The sequence below is a fragment of the Natrix helvetica genome, assembly GCF_964273705.1.
Source record: "Natrix helvetica genome assembly, chromosome: W".
NCBI classification, from domain to species: Eukaryota; Metazoa; Chordata; class Lepidosauria; order Squamata; family Natricidae; genus Natrix; species Natrix helvetica.
The window spans coordinates 85,277,899-85,294,099 of record NC_138555.1 but is presented as its reverse complement, the minus strand read 5'-3'; the positions used below and the strand labels follow the sequence as shown (position 1 = coordinate 85,294,099).

General features: G+C 50.6%; 1 protein-coding gene across 4 annotated transcripts in view; it reads left to right on the top strand.

The window, feature by feature from the left end:
• Nucleotides 1–433: 433 nt before the first annotated feature.
• LOC309400431 (neuralized-like protein 4) overlaps nt 434–16,201 on the top strand; it is a gene marked incomplete at its 5' end in the record, with an annotated part of 35,751 nt that continues 19,983 nt past the window's right edge. The window contains 10 exons of one of the 4 annotated variants that reach the window (XM_081968916.1): nt 434–733; nt 2,373–2,751; nt 5,978–6,043; nt 9,148–9,431; nt 10,536–10,662; nt 10,812–10,933; nt 11,034–11,106; nt 13,164–13,434; nt 14,828–15,009; nt 15,792–15,877. In XM_081968916.1, coding sequence (XP_081825042.1) covers nt 434–733; nt 2,373–2,751; nt 5,978–6,043; nt 9,148–9,431; nt 10,536–10,662; nt 10,812–10,933; nt 11,034–11,106; nt 13,164–13,434; nt 14,828–15,009; nt 15,792–15,877 — 1,890 coding nt within the window. The remainder of the gene's footprint in view (nt 734–2,372; nt 2,752–5,977; nt 6,044–9,147; nt 9,432–10,535; nt 10,663–10,811; nt 10,934–11,033; nt 11,107–13,163; nt 13,435–14,827; nt 15,010–15,791; nt 15,878–16,201) is intronic. The other 3 variants (XM_081968919.1, XM_081968917.1, XM_081968918.1) reach the window with 3 other exon arrangements.

Below are 16,201 nucleotides of genomic sequence, written 5' to 3'. Positions count from 1 at the left end.
AACATGACCGTCAAAACACGGGCCGTTGCTAGGCACAGCGGCCGATCGTCAAGCAGGACCGTCAAACGAGGACCAGTCGTGAAAGACAGCCGTCAAAAGACGCCCCGTTTCTAGGCAGAGCGGCCGTTCGTCCAGCAGGGCCGTCAAGCGCGGAGCGGTCGTAAAACACGGCCGTCAAAAGGCGCCCCGTTGCTAGGCAGAGGGGCCAGTCGTCGAGCAGAACCGTCAAGCGCGGGCGAGTCGTTAAAAACGGCCGTCAAAAGGCGCCCCGTTGCCAGGCAGAGCGGTCGGTCGTCAAGCGCGGCCGTCCAGCGCGCCGTCGTTGCTAGGCAGTAGCTCGCGGCCCCGTTGCCAGGCAGAGCCCGCGGGTCGTCAAGTGCTGCCGTCGAGCGCGGCCGGGCGCCCTCCTGCCGCCAAGCGGGGCGGCGGCGCCATGCCCCTCTGCCGTAAAGCGCGGCCGGGCGCCCTGCTGCTGCGGGGGCCTGGTCGGGGCGGGATGCTGGGGGGCGGCGGCGGCGGCAGCGGCGGGGGCGGGGGCGGCGGCGGGGGGTCGGGCGGGGGCGGCTCTCCGCTGCCGCTGCTGCACCCGCGGACGGGCCGGCTGGTGACAGTGTCGCGGGGCGGGCGGAGCGCGGCTCGCTCGCAGCCCGGCCAGGAGTTCAACCACGGGCTGGTGCTCAGCCGGGAGCCCCTCGCCCCCGGGGCCCTCTTCACCGTCCGCATCGACCGCAAGGTCAGCGGGGGCCTGGAGGGCAGAGGGGGGCAGGGGAGGGGGCCCTGAGTGAAGGCCCAGGCAATTGGGGGGGGGGGGTCTTGGGGATGGACATGCGCTGTGAGAGGGGGAGGACCTGGCGGGGTCGCAGGAGGAGGGGAGGGGAGGGGAAGGGTCCCCAAATGAAGCCTGAAGCAATGGGGGGAGGGGGTCTCTTGGGGGTGGAGAGATGTGCTGGGGGGAGGGGGAGAGCCTCGGGGGTCTCAGGGGAGGGGGAGGGGGAGGGTCCACAAGTGAAGGCCCAGGCAATGGGAGGAGGGGGTCTCTTGGGGATGGATATGGGCTGTGAAATGAGGGGGAGACCCTCGATAAGGGGGACTGCAGGAGGGGAGGGGAGGGGTCCCCAAGTGAAGCCTGAATCAACTGGGGGGGGTCTTGTGAACGGAGAGGTCTGCTTTGGGGCGGTGGGGGAGAGCCTCAGGGGTCTCAGGGGATATGGGGGGGGCTGCGAGAGGAGAGGAGGAGGAGGGCAGGACAGGGGAAGGGTCCCAAATGAAGCCTGAAGCAATGGGGGGAGGGGGTCTCAGGGATGGAGAGATGTGCTGTGGGAGGGGGGAAGAGCCTCGGGGGGGGTCTCAGAAGAAGGGGGGCTGCAGGAGGGGAGGAGGAATTGGGGGGGTCTTGGGGATGGAGACGCACTGCGGGAGGGGGAGAGCTTCAAGGGCTGCAGGGAAAGGGGAAGAGAAGGATGGGGGTCCCCAAATGAAGGCCATGGGGAGGGGCAGGGGGTCTGTCACAGGAATGGAGGTGGGGGCTGCCCTTCCCTCTGTCAGTGGCTGGAGAGACCCCCGCGAGGGGGGGGGAGTCGCAGGGGAAGGGGACATTGGAGCAGTCAGGGATGGGGAATCCCCACCTGAAGGCTGAGCCAATGGTAGAGGAGGGGAGGCATCTCCAGAAGAAAGCCTGGCCTGGGGGGGGGGAGTTATCGAGGAGGAAAACACCCTTGGGGGGGTCTGAAGGAGGGGGCTGCAGGAGCAGAGCCAGGAAGGAGAGGGGATCTCCCAAATAAGGTCAAAATCAGGATGAAGATGCTCTGGGGAGGAAGACCCTCAAAGTGGGGGGTGGGGCAAAGGAACAGAGCTGGGGGGGGGAACCCCATACGAAGGCCAATAGTGGGGCTCATAGCAGAGGGGGCTGCAGGAGGAGGGGTCCCCAAATGAAGGAGGATCCAATGAGCTGGGGGGGGTGTCTTGGGGATGGAAGTGGGCAGAGCCTCAGGGTTCAGGGGGGAGGGGGCTCGAGGGGAGGGGTCCCCAAAATGAGGAAACAGAGGAGTAGGTTGTGCAAAATGGGGGGGGAGTGTTGGGACCCCCCCAAAAAAGAGACCCTTAGAGATGTCCCCATTCAGGAACACTTCCAGGACCCCTGGCTGGCTTTCCGAGACCCCCCACTCAAAATTAGACTTTCAGAAATGTTGATTCCCCCCCCTCCCAGAACTCTTATCACCCCTGTCCCCAAAAAACCCCATCCGCTTAACAGGAATCCCTGGCCGGTGGATTTAACTTGAGGAGGATCCGATCCCCATCCCCCCTTTGCCAGGCGCCGAGTGCGAATCAGGGCAGCCCTTCAATTGACTTTCCCCCTCTTCGTCTGCGCGCAGGTCAACTCATGGAGCGGCTCCTTGGAGATCGGGGTGACGGCCCTGGACCCCAGCCACCTGGACTTCCCCAGCAGTGCCACCGGCCTCAAGGGGGGCTCCTGGATCATCTCGGGCTGCTCCGTCCTGCGCGATGGGCGCTCCATTCTGGAGGAATACGGGCAGGACCTGGATCAGCTGGGTGAAGGCGACCGGGTCGGCATCCAGCGGACGGCCAACGGGGAGCTGCGCCTCTGGGTCAACGGCCAGGACTGTGGTGTGGCGGCCACTGGCATCCCACCCCGGGTCTGGGCTGTGGTCGACTTGTACGGCAAGTGCACCCAGATTACGGTGGTGCCGGGAAACGTGGAGGAAGCGGAAGAGGGAGCCTCCCACGATGAAGGTACACCCCCCCCCCCCAAAAAAAGTGGAGAATTGTTGGGATGGAGAGTTGAGAAACCAGACAGAATAGAATAGAATTCAGAATAGAATAGAGTTGAGTAGAATGGAATAGAATAGAATAGAATAAGGAATAGAATAGATTTGAGTAGAATAGAATAGAATCGAAGAATAGAATAAGGAATAGAATAGAATAAGGAATAGAATAGAGTTGAGAAGGAGAGGAAAATAGAATAGAATAGAATTCAGGAGAGGAGAGGATAACAGAGTTGGAAGGGACCTTGGAGGTCTTCTAATCCAACCCCCTGCTTAGGCAGGAAACCCTCTACCTTTTCCAGACAAAGGCTTATCCAATCTTTTTACCCATTTGCAACTTTTGTGGAGGCAACTTCTGTTCCACTGATTAATTGTCCTCACTGTCAGGAAGTTTCTCCTCAGTTCTAAGTTGCTTCTCTCCTTGATTAGTTTCCACCCATTGCTTCTTGTTCTGTCCACAGGTGCCTTGGAGAATAGCTTGACTCCCTCTTCTTTGTGGCAACCCCTGAGATACTGGAAGACTGCTTATGATGTCTCCCCTGGTCCTTCTTTCTCTTAAGCTAAACATACCCAGTTCCTGCAACCGTTCTTCATATGTTTTAGTCTCCAGGCCCCAAATCCTCTTTGTTGCTCTTCTCTGCACTCTTTCTAGAGTCTCAGCATCTTTTCTACATCATGGCGACCAAAACTGAATGCTGTATTCCAAGTGTGGCCTTATACCAAGGCATTATAAAGCGGTATTAACACTTCACGCGATCTTGAAAATAACAGAGGCAGGGTTAGGGCCACGTGCGAAGAGTTGCCACCGTTTAACATCACGGGTGAACGATAGAGAGCTGTAAAACTGTAAAGAAAGCACAAATCTCGGCATTCAAATTTGGGCTTGTCCACTGTGTTTCTCAAATTTTAAGAAGTGTGGAGGTCAAGTAATTATGGATTAAGATATGTCGTCTAATTGCATACTGATTGATTGATTTTGCCATGTTTGTGTAGTGTATATCGGTGACCCTTTTGAAGGTTGCATGCAGCAAAATTTCATTTTAATGTAACTTTATTGTCACTTCCAATGTATATTTTAGTGTACGTTGGAAGTGACAATAAAGTTATTTGAAGTCGATGCTTTAATAAAGCTACATCTGGAATCCTGCCTCCAGTTTTGGCCCCCGCGTTACAAAAAAGAGGTTGAGACTTTGGAAAAAGTGCAGAGAAGAGTAAGCGGGTCAAAGGCCTGGAGACTAAAAAGATAGGAAGAAGAGTTGCAGGATTTGGGTTGGGCCAGTCTAGAGAAAAGATGGAATTGGGGTGGGTGGGTGATATTCTACTTTTTGAAGGGCTGCCCCTAAGAAAGAGGGGGGGGGTGTCAAATTATTTTCCAAAGCCCCTGAAAGCAGGACAAGGAACAACGGATGGAAACTCAGCAAGGAGAGAACCAATCTGGAATTAAGGAGGAATTTTCTGACACCGAGAACAATTGACCAGTGGAACTCCTTGCCACCAGAAGTTGTGGCTTCTCCAACACTGGAGGTTGTTAAGAAGAGATTGGACAACCATTTCATAGAGGATATGGTATATAATCTCTTTTGACTGAGCAGGGGGCTGGACTAGAAGACCTCCAAGGCCCCCTCCAGTTCTATTCCGATTGATTGATTGATTGATTGGTTGTTGTTTTTTTGATTGATTGATTGCATTCTGGGAGTTGAAGTCCACCAAACTTAAACACTGGCCTTTTAAGAAATAACATGGAGCGATTTGGGATGGATGGACTGAAGGAGGAGAAGTGAAATGGTGGATTTTGGTGCCCTGGTTTGGCAGGGGGACGGCTTTATTTTATTTTTTCCATTCAAAGTTTTTTTATTTTTTAATACAAATTATACATATTATAGGAACAAAGAGCTTTTTGTTCTTTTCTTTTACATCCACTCATTTACATATAGTCCAGTTTACATCCTAAGTTTCGTTTTGACTTTCAGCCAAATTATTCTCTGCCCTTACTTTCCATCTTTATAGTTATTTTTTTCGTAATACATAAACAATTATCTTCCATTGTTCCTTCAAAGTTACACCAACATTTCCATTTCTCATTTTCTCCATTGGTATATTTTGCTATAAACAGCGTACATCCTGTAATTCAATTTAAACCTAGAGAGCCTTTCTTTCCATTTTTTTCCACCATTAGCAATATACTACCATTTCTTTATTTCTTAATTAGTTATGTAACAATAACAATCTTGCTGCTATTCTCTTTAGACTACTAATGTTCACTCTTTTTCCCTTTCTTCCTCTTTTAACCGTTTTCTCTTGGGCTCTCAAAAATTCCACTTTTCATTCTTCTCCTTCTTCTCCCCCTTTTCCCCTAACTTCTTTTTCCTATTTTTGCGGTGGTTGTATCTTTTCTTCAGAGTGTTTACTTTTATTATACTATTATTCTAGTAACTTTCCCCAGGGGTTTCCGGGGGCTGGGGGGGGGGATGGAACCACTTTAGATAGCTGTCACTGGACATATGTGCACGCCCCTCCATGGGCCTCTAAATACATGTAGTCCTTACAACCATTTAGTGACTGACTTTACAAAGGCGCTGGAAGAAAAGTGAGTTAGGTCTCTTTTTCACACTTAACGACCCTTGTAGCATCCCCACGTTATACGACCCAAATTCAGACTCTTGGCCCCTCGACGCGTATTTACGACGGCTGCAGCATCCCAGGGAGTCACGCGATTCTCCCTTTTGCGAAGCCGGATTCGCCGAACGAACGGGTTACTCACTTCACAGCTGTGATGATTTCTTTAACGGCGGCGGCAAGAAAGGTCGTAAGAGGGGGCAAAACAACCTGCCACGCTTAGAAAGAGAAATGTTGGGCTTGTTTGCCATCGTAAGTCGAGGACTGCCTACATCGGGAAATGAGTGGGGAAGGGCATGCAGGGGACAGTTGATCTTGGAAGAGTGGGAACTGACCCTGCCCAACGGGCACAAGCCAGGATGAACCACGGTCTGTCTCGCTCTCCTGGCACCACATGGCAGAGCCATCTTTTGAACCCTCTGTTCCCCTGGGATTCTTGGCTGCCCCTTCAGGACCGTAAACCATGATTCCTGGCTTGTTCCCAGGCAACACAGCCTGTGGCTGCTCTCGGAAGCACCCCTGACATCCTTTCCTTCTTCTTCTTCCCTTCCTCCTCCTCCTCCTCCTCTTTTTTCTAGCCCTTGAAGCGCCTTGCAACCAGACTCGGCCGGATAAATTTCCCAGCAGCCTGGAATCGGAGAATGGTGAGTCGCCTGAAAGAAGGGGAAAAATGTGATCATAATTGGAAGGTTTTCAGCAGCAGGCTGTCTGTCTCCCCGCAGGATGTTAAAACGCCGGTTTTTGACGTTATTTTTACATTTTGTTTTCTCCCCTGCCTTGATTTATTCCGATAACTCAAAGCAGAGAATGGACCTAATGCTGCTTCGGGTTCTCTTTTTTTTTCCCTTCAAAAAACAACAACAACCCTGTGAGGTGGGTTGGCTCAAAAGAGAGTACTTGGATATCTGTCACCCCACTGGTTTTCATGCCTAAGGTGGGACTAGAACTCCCCGTCTCCTGGTGATTGGCCCAAAGTCACTTAATTGACTTTCATGCCTAAGGCAGGACTAGAACTCCCCGTCTCCTGGTGATTGGCCCAAAGTCACTTAATTGACTTTCATGCCTAAGGTGGGACTAGAACTCCCCGTCTCCTGGTGATTGGCCCAAAGTCACTTAATTGACTTTCATGCCTAAGGCGGGACTAGAACTCCCTGTCTCCTGGTGATTGGCCCAAAGTCACTTAATTGACTTTCATGCCTAAGGCGGGACTAGAACTCCCCGTCTCCTGGTGATTGGCCCAAAGTCACTTAATTGACTTTCATGCCTAAGGCGGGACTAGAACTCCCCGTCTCCTGGTGATTGGCCCAAAGTCACTTAATTGACTTTCATGCCTAAGGCGGGACTAGAACTCCCCGTCTCCTGGTGATTGGCCCAAAGTCACTTAATTGACTTTCATGCCTAAGGCGGGACTAGAACTCCCCGTCTCCTGGTGATTGGCCCAAAGTCACTTAATTGACTTTCATGCCTAAGGCAGGACTAGAACTCCCCGTCTCCTGGTGATTGGCCCAAAGTCACTTAATTGACTTTCATGCCTAAGGCGGGACTAGAACTCCCCGTCTCCTGGTGATTGACCAAAAGTCACTTAATTGACTTCCATGCCTAAGACGGGACTAGAACTCCCCGTCTCCTGGTGATTGGCCCAAAGTCACTTAATTGACTTTCATGCCTAAGGCGGGACTACAACTCCCCGTCTCCTGGTGATTGGCCCAAAGTCACTTAATTGACTTTCATGCCTCAGGCGGGACTAGAACTCCCCGTCTCCTGGTGATTGGCCCAAAGTCACTTAATTGACTTTCATGCCTCAGGCGGGACTAGAACTCCCCGTCTCCTGGTGATTGGCCCAAAGTCACTTAATTGACTTTCATGCCTAAGGCGGGACTAGAACTCCCCGTCTCCTGGTGATTGGCCCAAAGTCACTTAATTGACTTTCATGCCTCAGGCGGGACTAGAACTCCCCGTCTCCTGGTGATTGGCCCAAAGTCACTTAATTGACTTTCATGCCTAAGGCGGGACTAGAACTCCCCGTCTCCTGGTGATTGGCCCAAAGTCACTTAATTGACTTTCATGCCTAAGGCGGGACTAGAACTCCCCGTCTCCTGGTGATTGGCCCAAAGTCACTTAATTGACTTTCATGCCTAAGGCGGGACTAGAACTCCCCGTCTCCTGGTGATTGGCCCAAAGTCACTTAATTGACTTTCATGCCTAAGGCGGGACTAGAACTCCCCGTCTCCTGGTGATTGGCCCAAAGTCACTTAATTGACTTTCATGCCTAAGGCGGGACTAGAACTCCCCGTCTCCTGGTGATTGGCCCAAAGTCACTTAATTGACTTTCATGCCTAAGGCGGGACTAGAACTCCCCGTCTCCTGGTGATTGGCCCAAAGTCACTTAATTGACTTTCATGCCTAAGACGGGACTAGAACTCCCCGTCTCCTGGTGATTGGCCCAAAGTCACTTAATTGACTTTCATGCCTAAGGCGGGACTAGAACTCCCCGTCTCCTGGTGATTGGCCCAAAGTCACTTAATTGACTTTCATGCCTAAGGCGGGACTACAACTCCCCGTCTCCTGGTGATTGGCCCAAAGTCACTTAATTGACTTTCATGCCTCAGGCGGGACTAGAACTCCCCGTCTCCTGGTGATTGGCCCAAAGTCACTTAATTGACTTCCATGCCTAAGGCGGGACTAGAACTCCCCGTCTCCTGGTGATTGACCCAAAGTCACTTAATTGACTTTCATGCCTAAGGCGGGACTAGAACTCCCAGTCTCCTGATGATTGGCACAAAGTCCCTTAATTGACTTTCATGCCTAAGGCGGGACTAGAACTCCCCGTCTCCTGGTGATTGGCCCAAAGTCACTTAATTGACTTTCATGCCTAAGGCGGGACTAGAACTCCCAGTCTCCTGATGATTGGCACAAAGTCCCTTAATTGACTTTCATGCCTCAGGCGGGACTAGAACTCCCCGTCTCCTGGTGATTGGCCCAAAGTCACTTAATTGACTTCCATGCCTAAGGCGGGACTAGAACTCCCCGTCTCCTGGTGATTGACCCAAAGTCACTTAATTGACTTCCATGCCTAAGGCGGGACTAGAACTCCCAGTCTCCTGATGATTGGCACAAAGTCCCTTAATTGACTTTCATGCCTAAGGCGGGACTAGAACTCCCCGTCTCCTGGTGATTGACCAAAAGTCACTTAATTGACTTCCATGCCTAAGGCGGGACTAGAACTCCCCGTCTCCTGGTGATTGACCCAAAGTCCCTTAATTGACTTTCATGCCTAAGGCGGGACTAGAACTCCCCGTCTCCTGGTGATTGGCCCAAAGTCACTTAATTGACTTTCATGCCTAAGGCGGGACTAGAACTCCCCGTCTCCTGGTGATTGGCCCAAAGTCACTTAATTGACTTTCATGCCTCAGGCGGGACTAGAACTCCCCGTCTCCTGGTGATTGGCCCAAAGTCACTTAATTGACTTTCATGCCTAAGGCGGGACTAGAACTCCCCGTCTCCTGGTGATTGGCCCAAAGTCACTTAATTGACTTTCATGCCTAAGGCGGGACTAGAACTCCCCGTTTCTTGGAGGTAGAACAGACTTGCTTCTCATTTGAATGAGCCAGGCCTGAAGGGGGCGGTGGAGGGGGGGGCTGCCTATGCCCCTATCAGAAGCCCACCCCCCTCCTTTCCAAGATGGGCAGCCGGTGCTGGCATTCCAACCGCGTGCGTTGACCTCCCCACAAACGCCATCCCCCCTTAGGCTTCTCCAGCATGGAGCTCTCGGAGGTGGTGAGCAACGCCATCCTGTCGGCCTACAACGGGAGCCTCCTGAACGTCAACCTGGGCAGCCCCCCCTCAGACTCTCCCCCCGGCGGAGCGCCCCCCATGACCTCCAACGACGCCCTGCTCTTCCACGAGAAGTGCGGCACCCTCATCAAGCTGAGCAACAACAACAAGACGGCCGAGCGGCGCCGGCCGCTGGACGAGTTCAACAACGGCGTGGTCATGACCAACCGCCCATTGCGGGACAACGAGATGTTTGAGGTAAGGGGGTGGGGGTGGGGTCCTGGGACCTCTCCCCAAATCCCCAGCGCCATTAAAGGAGCCGTTTTTCTCAACCTTTGTGACTTCACGAAGAAATGTGGCTGAAGTATTTTGTATTTCTTTGATTGGGTCACTTCCTTCATAGATGGTGGGAATGCCCTAGACGTAATATATCTTGATTTCAACAAAACGAGAGAAAAAAAATAACCCTGACAAGCTAAATTAGTAGAAACAGGTGGGTTTGATGGTCTGATAATTAAGCGGGAAAAACTGATCTTGCTGGATGGGGGATTATGGGAGTTGTAGTCCACAAGTCTTAAAAGTCACAAAGCTTGAGAAACCGTGTGGTAAGTTGTGTAGAAAATTTGAGGCGCTGCTTGGGGCATCTTAAGTGCGACATAATGCTCTCGGTGGGCGCACGAGGGCTAGCTCAGCAGGGAGGATGCATCTGGGATTTGTAGTCCGTTCCCTTTGACCTTCCCGTTCATCTTCTCTCATCTAGAAGCATTAAATTAAATTAAATCCATGGGGAGGACAGACGCTGCTGAATTGGTCTCGCCTTCTTGTTGGTCTCCCCAACAATTCCTGTATTACTTTTACAAACAAGTCCAACACCTCCTCCTCCTCCTCCTCCTCTCCCCACAACAACGACCCTGTGAGTTGGGTTGGGCTGAGAAGGAGACTGGCCCGAACTCACCTTCTCCTGGTGATTGGGCCATAGTCACCCAGCCGGCTTTCATACCTAAAGCGGGACTAGAACTCCCAGTCTCCTGGTGATTGATTCGCCCAAAGTCACCAAGCTGATTTTTCTAAGGTGAAACTAGAACTCCCCCGTCTCCTGGTGATTGGCCCAAAGTCACCTGGCTGGCTTTTCTAAGGTGAAACTAGAACTCCCCATCTCCTAGTGATTGGCTCAAAGCCACGTAGTTGGCTTTCCTGCGTAAGGCAGGACTAGAACTCACCATCTCCTGATTTCTAGGGCAGCGTGGGCTATTGATCGATATTTATCAGCGGGAAAGAGAGATTTCGAAGCAGGCACCGGGGTTTTTTGGGGGGGATGGGGGCGGACGGCAGACTTAAAGCCGCCGCTTTGTCTCCCCTCAGATCCGCATCGACAAGCTAGTGGACAAGTGGTCAGGCTCCATTGAGATCGGGGTCACCACCCACAACCCCAACAACCTGGAGTACCCGGCCACCATGACAAACCTGCGCTCAGGTGACTCCCCGACCCGTGCGTATCCAAAGGCGGGGGAGAGAGTGATTGGGGGGAAGGGGGGGTGGATTTCCCGGTGGGTGGTGGTGGTGGGTCTCCGTCGGGGGTGGGGGGGAGCGGACCCCGGGGGAGGGGAGTCACATGAGACGGCCCTTGTCCCCACTCAGTTCTTCTTGTCATGCTCCACTCAACCCACGAAGGAACCATTATGATGAGCGGCTGCGGGATTCTCACCAACGGGAAAGGCACCCGACGGGAGTATTGCGAATTCAGCTTGGACGAGTTGCAGGTGAGTCTCTCCTCCTCCCCCTCACCCCTACCACCGTCTGGGGCTCCCACTCCCTCCTTTTCACTCCCTCTCCACCCCGCTTTGTCTCTCCCACCCGCAGGAAGGTGACCACATTGGCCTGACCCGGAAGTCCAACAACGCCCTTCACTTCTACATCAATGGCATCGACCAAGGTGGGGACCTTTTGGGGATCATCCAGAGTCCGCCCCAAGCCGGGGATTGGAGAAGAGGGGAGGGGGGATGTTCCTCGACTTACGACCACAACGTGCAACCTTTTGGCCCCGAATCTGTGTTTAGGGACTCCCGAAGTCCCTTCGGGGAGAGGGGGCGGTCTATAAATTCAATAAAATTCAAATTCAAATTTACTTCCAGTGTTTGGCCCCCCCAAAAAACCCCTACTCAGCGCAAACAACGGCTTCGTTTAACACACTGGCTTAAATAGGGCTGTATTTACAGATGGTCCTCGCCTTACAGCAGTCTGTTTAGTGACCGAAGTGATAACATCACTGACAAACAGACTGTGGAAAAAGAAAAGAGAGTGTTGTAACTGAAGCCCTTGGAGGTACTAAAGGGCTACCTCGCTATTCTAAAGTTCTAAATTTATTGGACTTGAACATTCTGATTCTACCAAAAAAGCCACCCTACTTGGAACAGCTTATATCCTCCGACGTTACCTTAAGAGTTCCTGGGTCCTTGGCTAGGACTCGAGCTGTTGAGCTACCAACCAGCCCCAAAGGCTGTGAATCTCATCAAAGATTACAATAATAATAATAATAATAATAATAATAATAATAATAATAATAATAATAATAATAATAGATAAAGTGGACAGTGAAAAAAATTGGTTATGGTTAACAGCAGGTACATTAAAGAAAGAAACAGAGTCACTAATCCTGGCTGCGCAAGAACAAGCTATCCGAACAAATGCCACTAAGGCCAAAATCGAAAAATCCTCTGATGATGCCAAATGCAGACTTTGCAAAGAGGCTGATGAAACTGTTGACCACATTCTCAGCTGCTGTAAAAAAATCGCGCAGACTGACTATAAAATGCGGCACAATTCAGTGGCACAAATGATCCACTGGAATTTGTGCAAAAATTATAACATTAAAACAGCAACAAACTGGTGGGAACATAAGCCTGAAAAAGTCGTCGAGGGTCGGATGGTCAAGATCTTGTGGGATTTTCGCATACAAACGGATAAAATACTGGCGCATAACACACCAGACATCACACTGGTTTAGAAAAATAAGGTTACAATCATAGGCGCAGGGTCGCCGAGAAGGAATATGAAAAAATCGAGAAATACCAGGACTTAAAAATCGAAATCCAACGATTATGGCACAAACCAGCAGTGGTAATTCCAGTGGTAATCGGCACACTGGGTGCTATTCCAAAAGCACTGGAATTACATTTAAAACAGTTAAAAATTGACAAAATCACCATCAGTCAAATGCAAAAGGCCGCACTGCTTGGATCCGCACACATATTACGAAAATACGTTACGACGTCCTAGGCCCCTGGGTGGGGCCGACTAGTTATCAATGCCAAATCCGGCGAAACAACTGGCCGCTGTGATACAATTCTGTTGATGCAATAATAATAATAATAATAATAATAATAATGATGATGATGATGATGATGATAATATGTTCAGTTGGCTGAGTTTCATGTTTAATGAATAAAAGAGATCATATATGTAATATAATAATAATAATAATAATAATAATAAATATTAATGGAATTTGTGATGCATTTTTGAATGTTTCATGTTTAATGAATAAAAGATAATAATAATATATATAATAATAATAAATACCAGTCAATGGAATTTGTGATGCATTTTAAATGTTCAGTTGACTTTCATGTTTAATGAATAAAAGAAATAATAATAATAATAATATAGTAATAAATGCCAGTCAATGGTATTTGTGATGCATTTTTGAATGTTCATTTGACTGAGTTTCACGTTTAATGAATAAAAGAAATAATAATAATAATGCAAAAAAAGATGGCGAAGTTAGATCAGTCCTGTGGGCGACGCTCTTTATGACCACCATGGGCAGGTTGCAGGACGGTCGTAAGTTGAGGACCACTGGTAGAATAACCCCGCCAATTAATTCCTCTCTAAGCCAGCCAGGGCGCAAAAACTTAGACGTGGACGAGAGCTTTGGGGGGGGGAGTGGGGGGGGGTGTCACGTGACCCTGATGTCTCCCCTTCTCTTTCCAGGCGTGGCCACCACCCTCACCCCCTTGGTGGTCTACGGCGTGGTGGACCTCTACGGCATGGCGGTGAAAGTCACCATCGTGCACAATCACAATCACAGCGACCGGCTTCGGCGCAACAATGCAATCATGAGGGCCCTCTCGCCCGATGTGGGGCGGCGGGCCATCGACGCCGGAGGGGCCAACGAGCCCGAACCGGAGCGCCTCCTCTTCCACCCAAACTGCGGCCAGAAAGCTGCCATTATCAACGAAGGACGGACGGCTCTGCGGCCTCAGTACGTATCTTCCCTGGGGATCGAGCTGGAAGGGACTTTGGAGGTCTTCTAGTCCAACCCCCTGCTCAGGCAGGAGACCTTATACTATCCCAGACAAATGGCCACCCGGTCTCTTCTTGAAAACCTCCAGGGATGAAGCCCCCACAACTTCTGGTGGCAAGCAGTTCCCCCGGTGAATTGTCCTCCCTGTCAGGAAGTTTCTCCTTAATTCCAGGTTGCTTCTCCCCTTGGTTAGTTTCCCTCCGTTGCTTCTTGTCCTACCTTTGGGGGGCTTTGGAGAATAGATGGACCCCCCTCATCTTTTCGGCAGCCCCTCTTCAGCCCGTGCTCTGTTGCAGGGGTCTTCAACCTTGCAACTTTTAAGACTTGTGGACTTCAAGTCCCAGCATCCCCCAGCCAGCAAGAGTTCACCAGAATTTACTTACTTGCTCTCCCTCTTTCTTTCTTTCTTTTTTCTTTCTTTCCTTCCTTCCTTCCTGTCTTTCCATTCTCTTCCTTTCTGCCTCTTCTTTTTTTCTTTCTTCCTCCCTCCCGCTCTTTCCTTCCTTCCTTCCTATGATTCCATTCTTTTTTCCTTCCTTCCTTCCTCTTCTCTTAGTTTCTTCCTCCCTCTCTTTCCTTCCTTTCTTTCTGTCTTCCTTCCTATCTTTCCTTCCTTCCTTCCTATCTTTACATTCATTCTTTCTTTCTTCCTCCCTCTCCTTCCTTTCTTTATTCCTCCCTTCCTTTCTTCCTTCCTTCCTATCTTTCTTCCTTTCTCTTCTTTCTTCCTCTTTCTTTCTTTCCATTATTCCTTTCTTCCTTCCTCTTCTTTCTTTCTTTTCTTTCTTTCTTCCTTCCTCTTCCTTTCTTCCTTTCTTTTCTTTCTTTCTTCCTTCTTTCTTTCTTTCTTTCTTTCTTTCTTTCTTTCTCCCAAAGGTGCTTTTTCCAGGGGCAACTGGACTTTCTGGTTTTTCTTTGAAGACGTTTGTTTTAGAGAGCCGTTGAGGCCACTTGGAGTGGTGCAATGGGGGCGGAGCCCACAGCACAGCTCCTTCCAGCTGTTCCAAGAAGGCTCCACCCCTATTTGCAGCACTCAGGTCACCTCCAGGTGGCCTCAACGACCCTCTAAAAAGAATTGCAAATGACCAGCTTTGCCTGCAAGGGGTATACACCCTTCCCTTCCCCTCCATCCACGTCAGAGCTGAGGAAACTTCTCAGACAGAAGCAAAAGGTTCTTCAAAGGGGAAAAAAACTAGAAAGTCCAGTTGCCTCTGGAAAAAAGCACCTTTGGGACATACCTGCCCGTGTTTCCTGTCTCGTCCACCTTGTAACGGCTAACCATGGTCCGTTGGACTCTGTCCCAAGAGGAGCTCTGACAGCGACCGCTGCCCTTCCTTCTCTGTCCGCCCAGTGCCACCGACGACTTTAACCACGGCGTGGTCCTTAGCAACCGGCCGCTGCGGAACGGCGAGGTCTTCCAGGTGAGGATTGACAAGATGGTGGACAAATGGGCCGGCTCCATCGAGATTGGCGTCACCACCCACAACCCCACCTACCTGCAGCTGCCGTCCACGATGACCAACCTGCGCTCAGGTGAGAACAGCAAACCTAACACCCTATTGTCCAATTCTTAACTCGTGTTTGTGTTTTTCCCCTCCTTTCTAACCATCGGTACCATTTGTGCCAGATTTCGTGGTATTCTGTCTCCCCCTTGGTCCTTGAGCTCCAGAGTCAGTCTGTCCATTTCTGCGCACGTCCGTATCTTTATTTCTTATTTCACGTTCCGGGGGAGTCTCTTTATTTTTGCCATTTTATGTGCCAAAACCAGTCTTGCCACCGTTAAAATGTGCGGCATTAAATATAGTTCACCTTTGCCCTGTTTTTCCTTTGTGATGCCAAGTAGAACTAATCCTGGCCTCAACTCCCTCCTTTTTGATTTAGGATCTCTTCCAAATACTTTCTCAGCCGGTGCCTAAAAGCCTGAACTTTCGGGCACTCCCACCACATTTGGTAGAAGGTCCCTAGTGCAGCACTGCATTTTCCAACATCCTGGCAATACGTTTTTGTTCGTTTTAAGCTAAAGTTGTGGGTGGGATGTGCCACTTGTAGGACACCACAAGGACACACCCACACCCACGTTGGAACTTCGGCTCTGGGTTGTTAAGTCTCCTTTTGTGAAGTCGGTCGAGCTTTCGGGCACTCCCACCACATATGGTAGAAGGTCCCTAGTGCAGCATTGCATTTTCCAACATTCTGGCGATGTGGCTAAAGTTAACTTTCTGTTTCTTCCCCATACGTCTGGCCAATTGTCCAAATCGATGCTGTGACCAAAGTTTCTAGTCCATGCTAACATGGTTTGGGCCTTTCTTTTGCAGGCACCTGGATGATGACCGGCAATGGCGTCATGCACAACGGTACCACCATCCTGGACGAATACGGCCACAACCTGGATCGCTTAAAGGCAAGCCAGAGAAAGGGGGGCAAAAACATTCACCGGGCAGAGGAGATTCTGGGGAGGGGGGCGCAGGATGTCCTCAACGCCGGGATCATAGAACTGCCTTCCAGAAAGAGCAATGTGAGTCGTCCTTGACGTACGCCCTTCCATTGAGTGACCAGAATTACCGTTGTGTTGAAAAAACGGGGCAAAACTCACCTGAGAAAGGTCTCGTTTAGCAATACCAATGTCGGGCTCCATTGGGGTCGTAATTTGAGGAGTACCTGTACTCTGACCAGGTGCAAATCCCAGCCTGGGAAGATTCCTGCAAAAGAGGCATTAAGCAAGGAA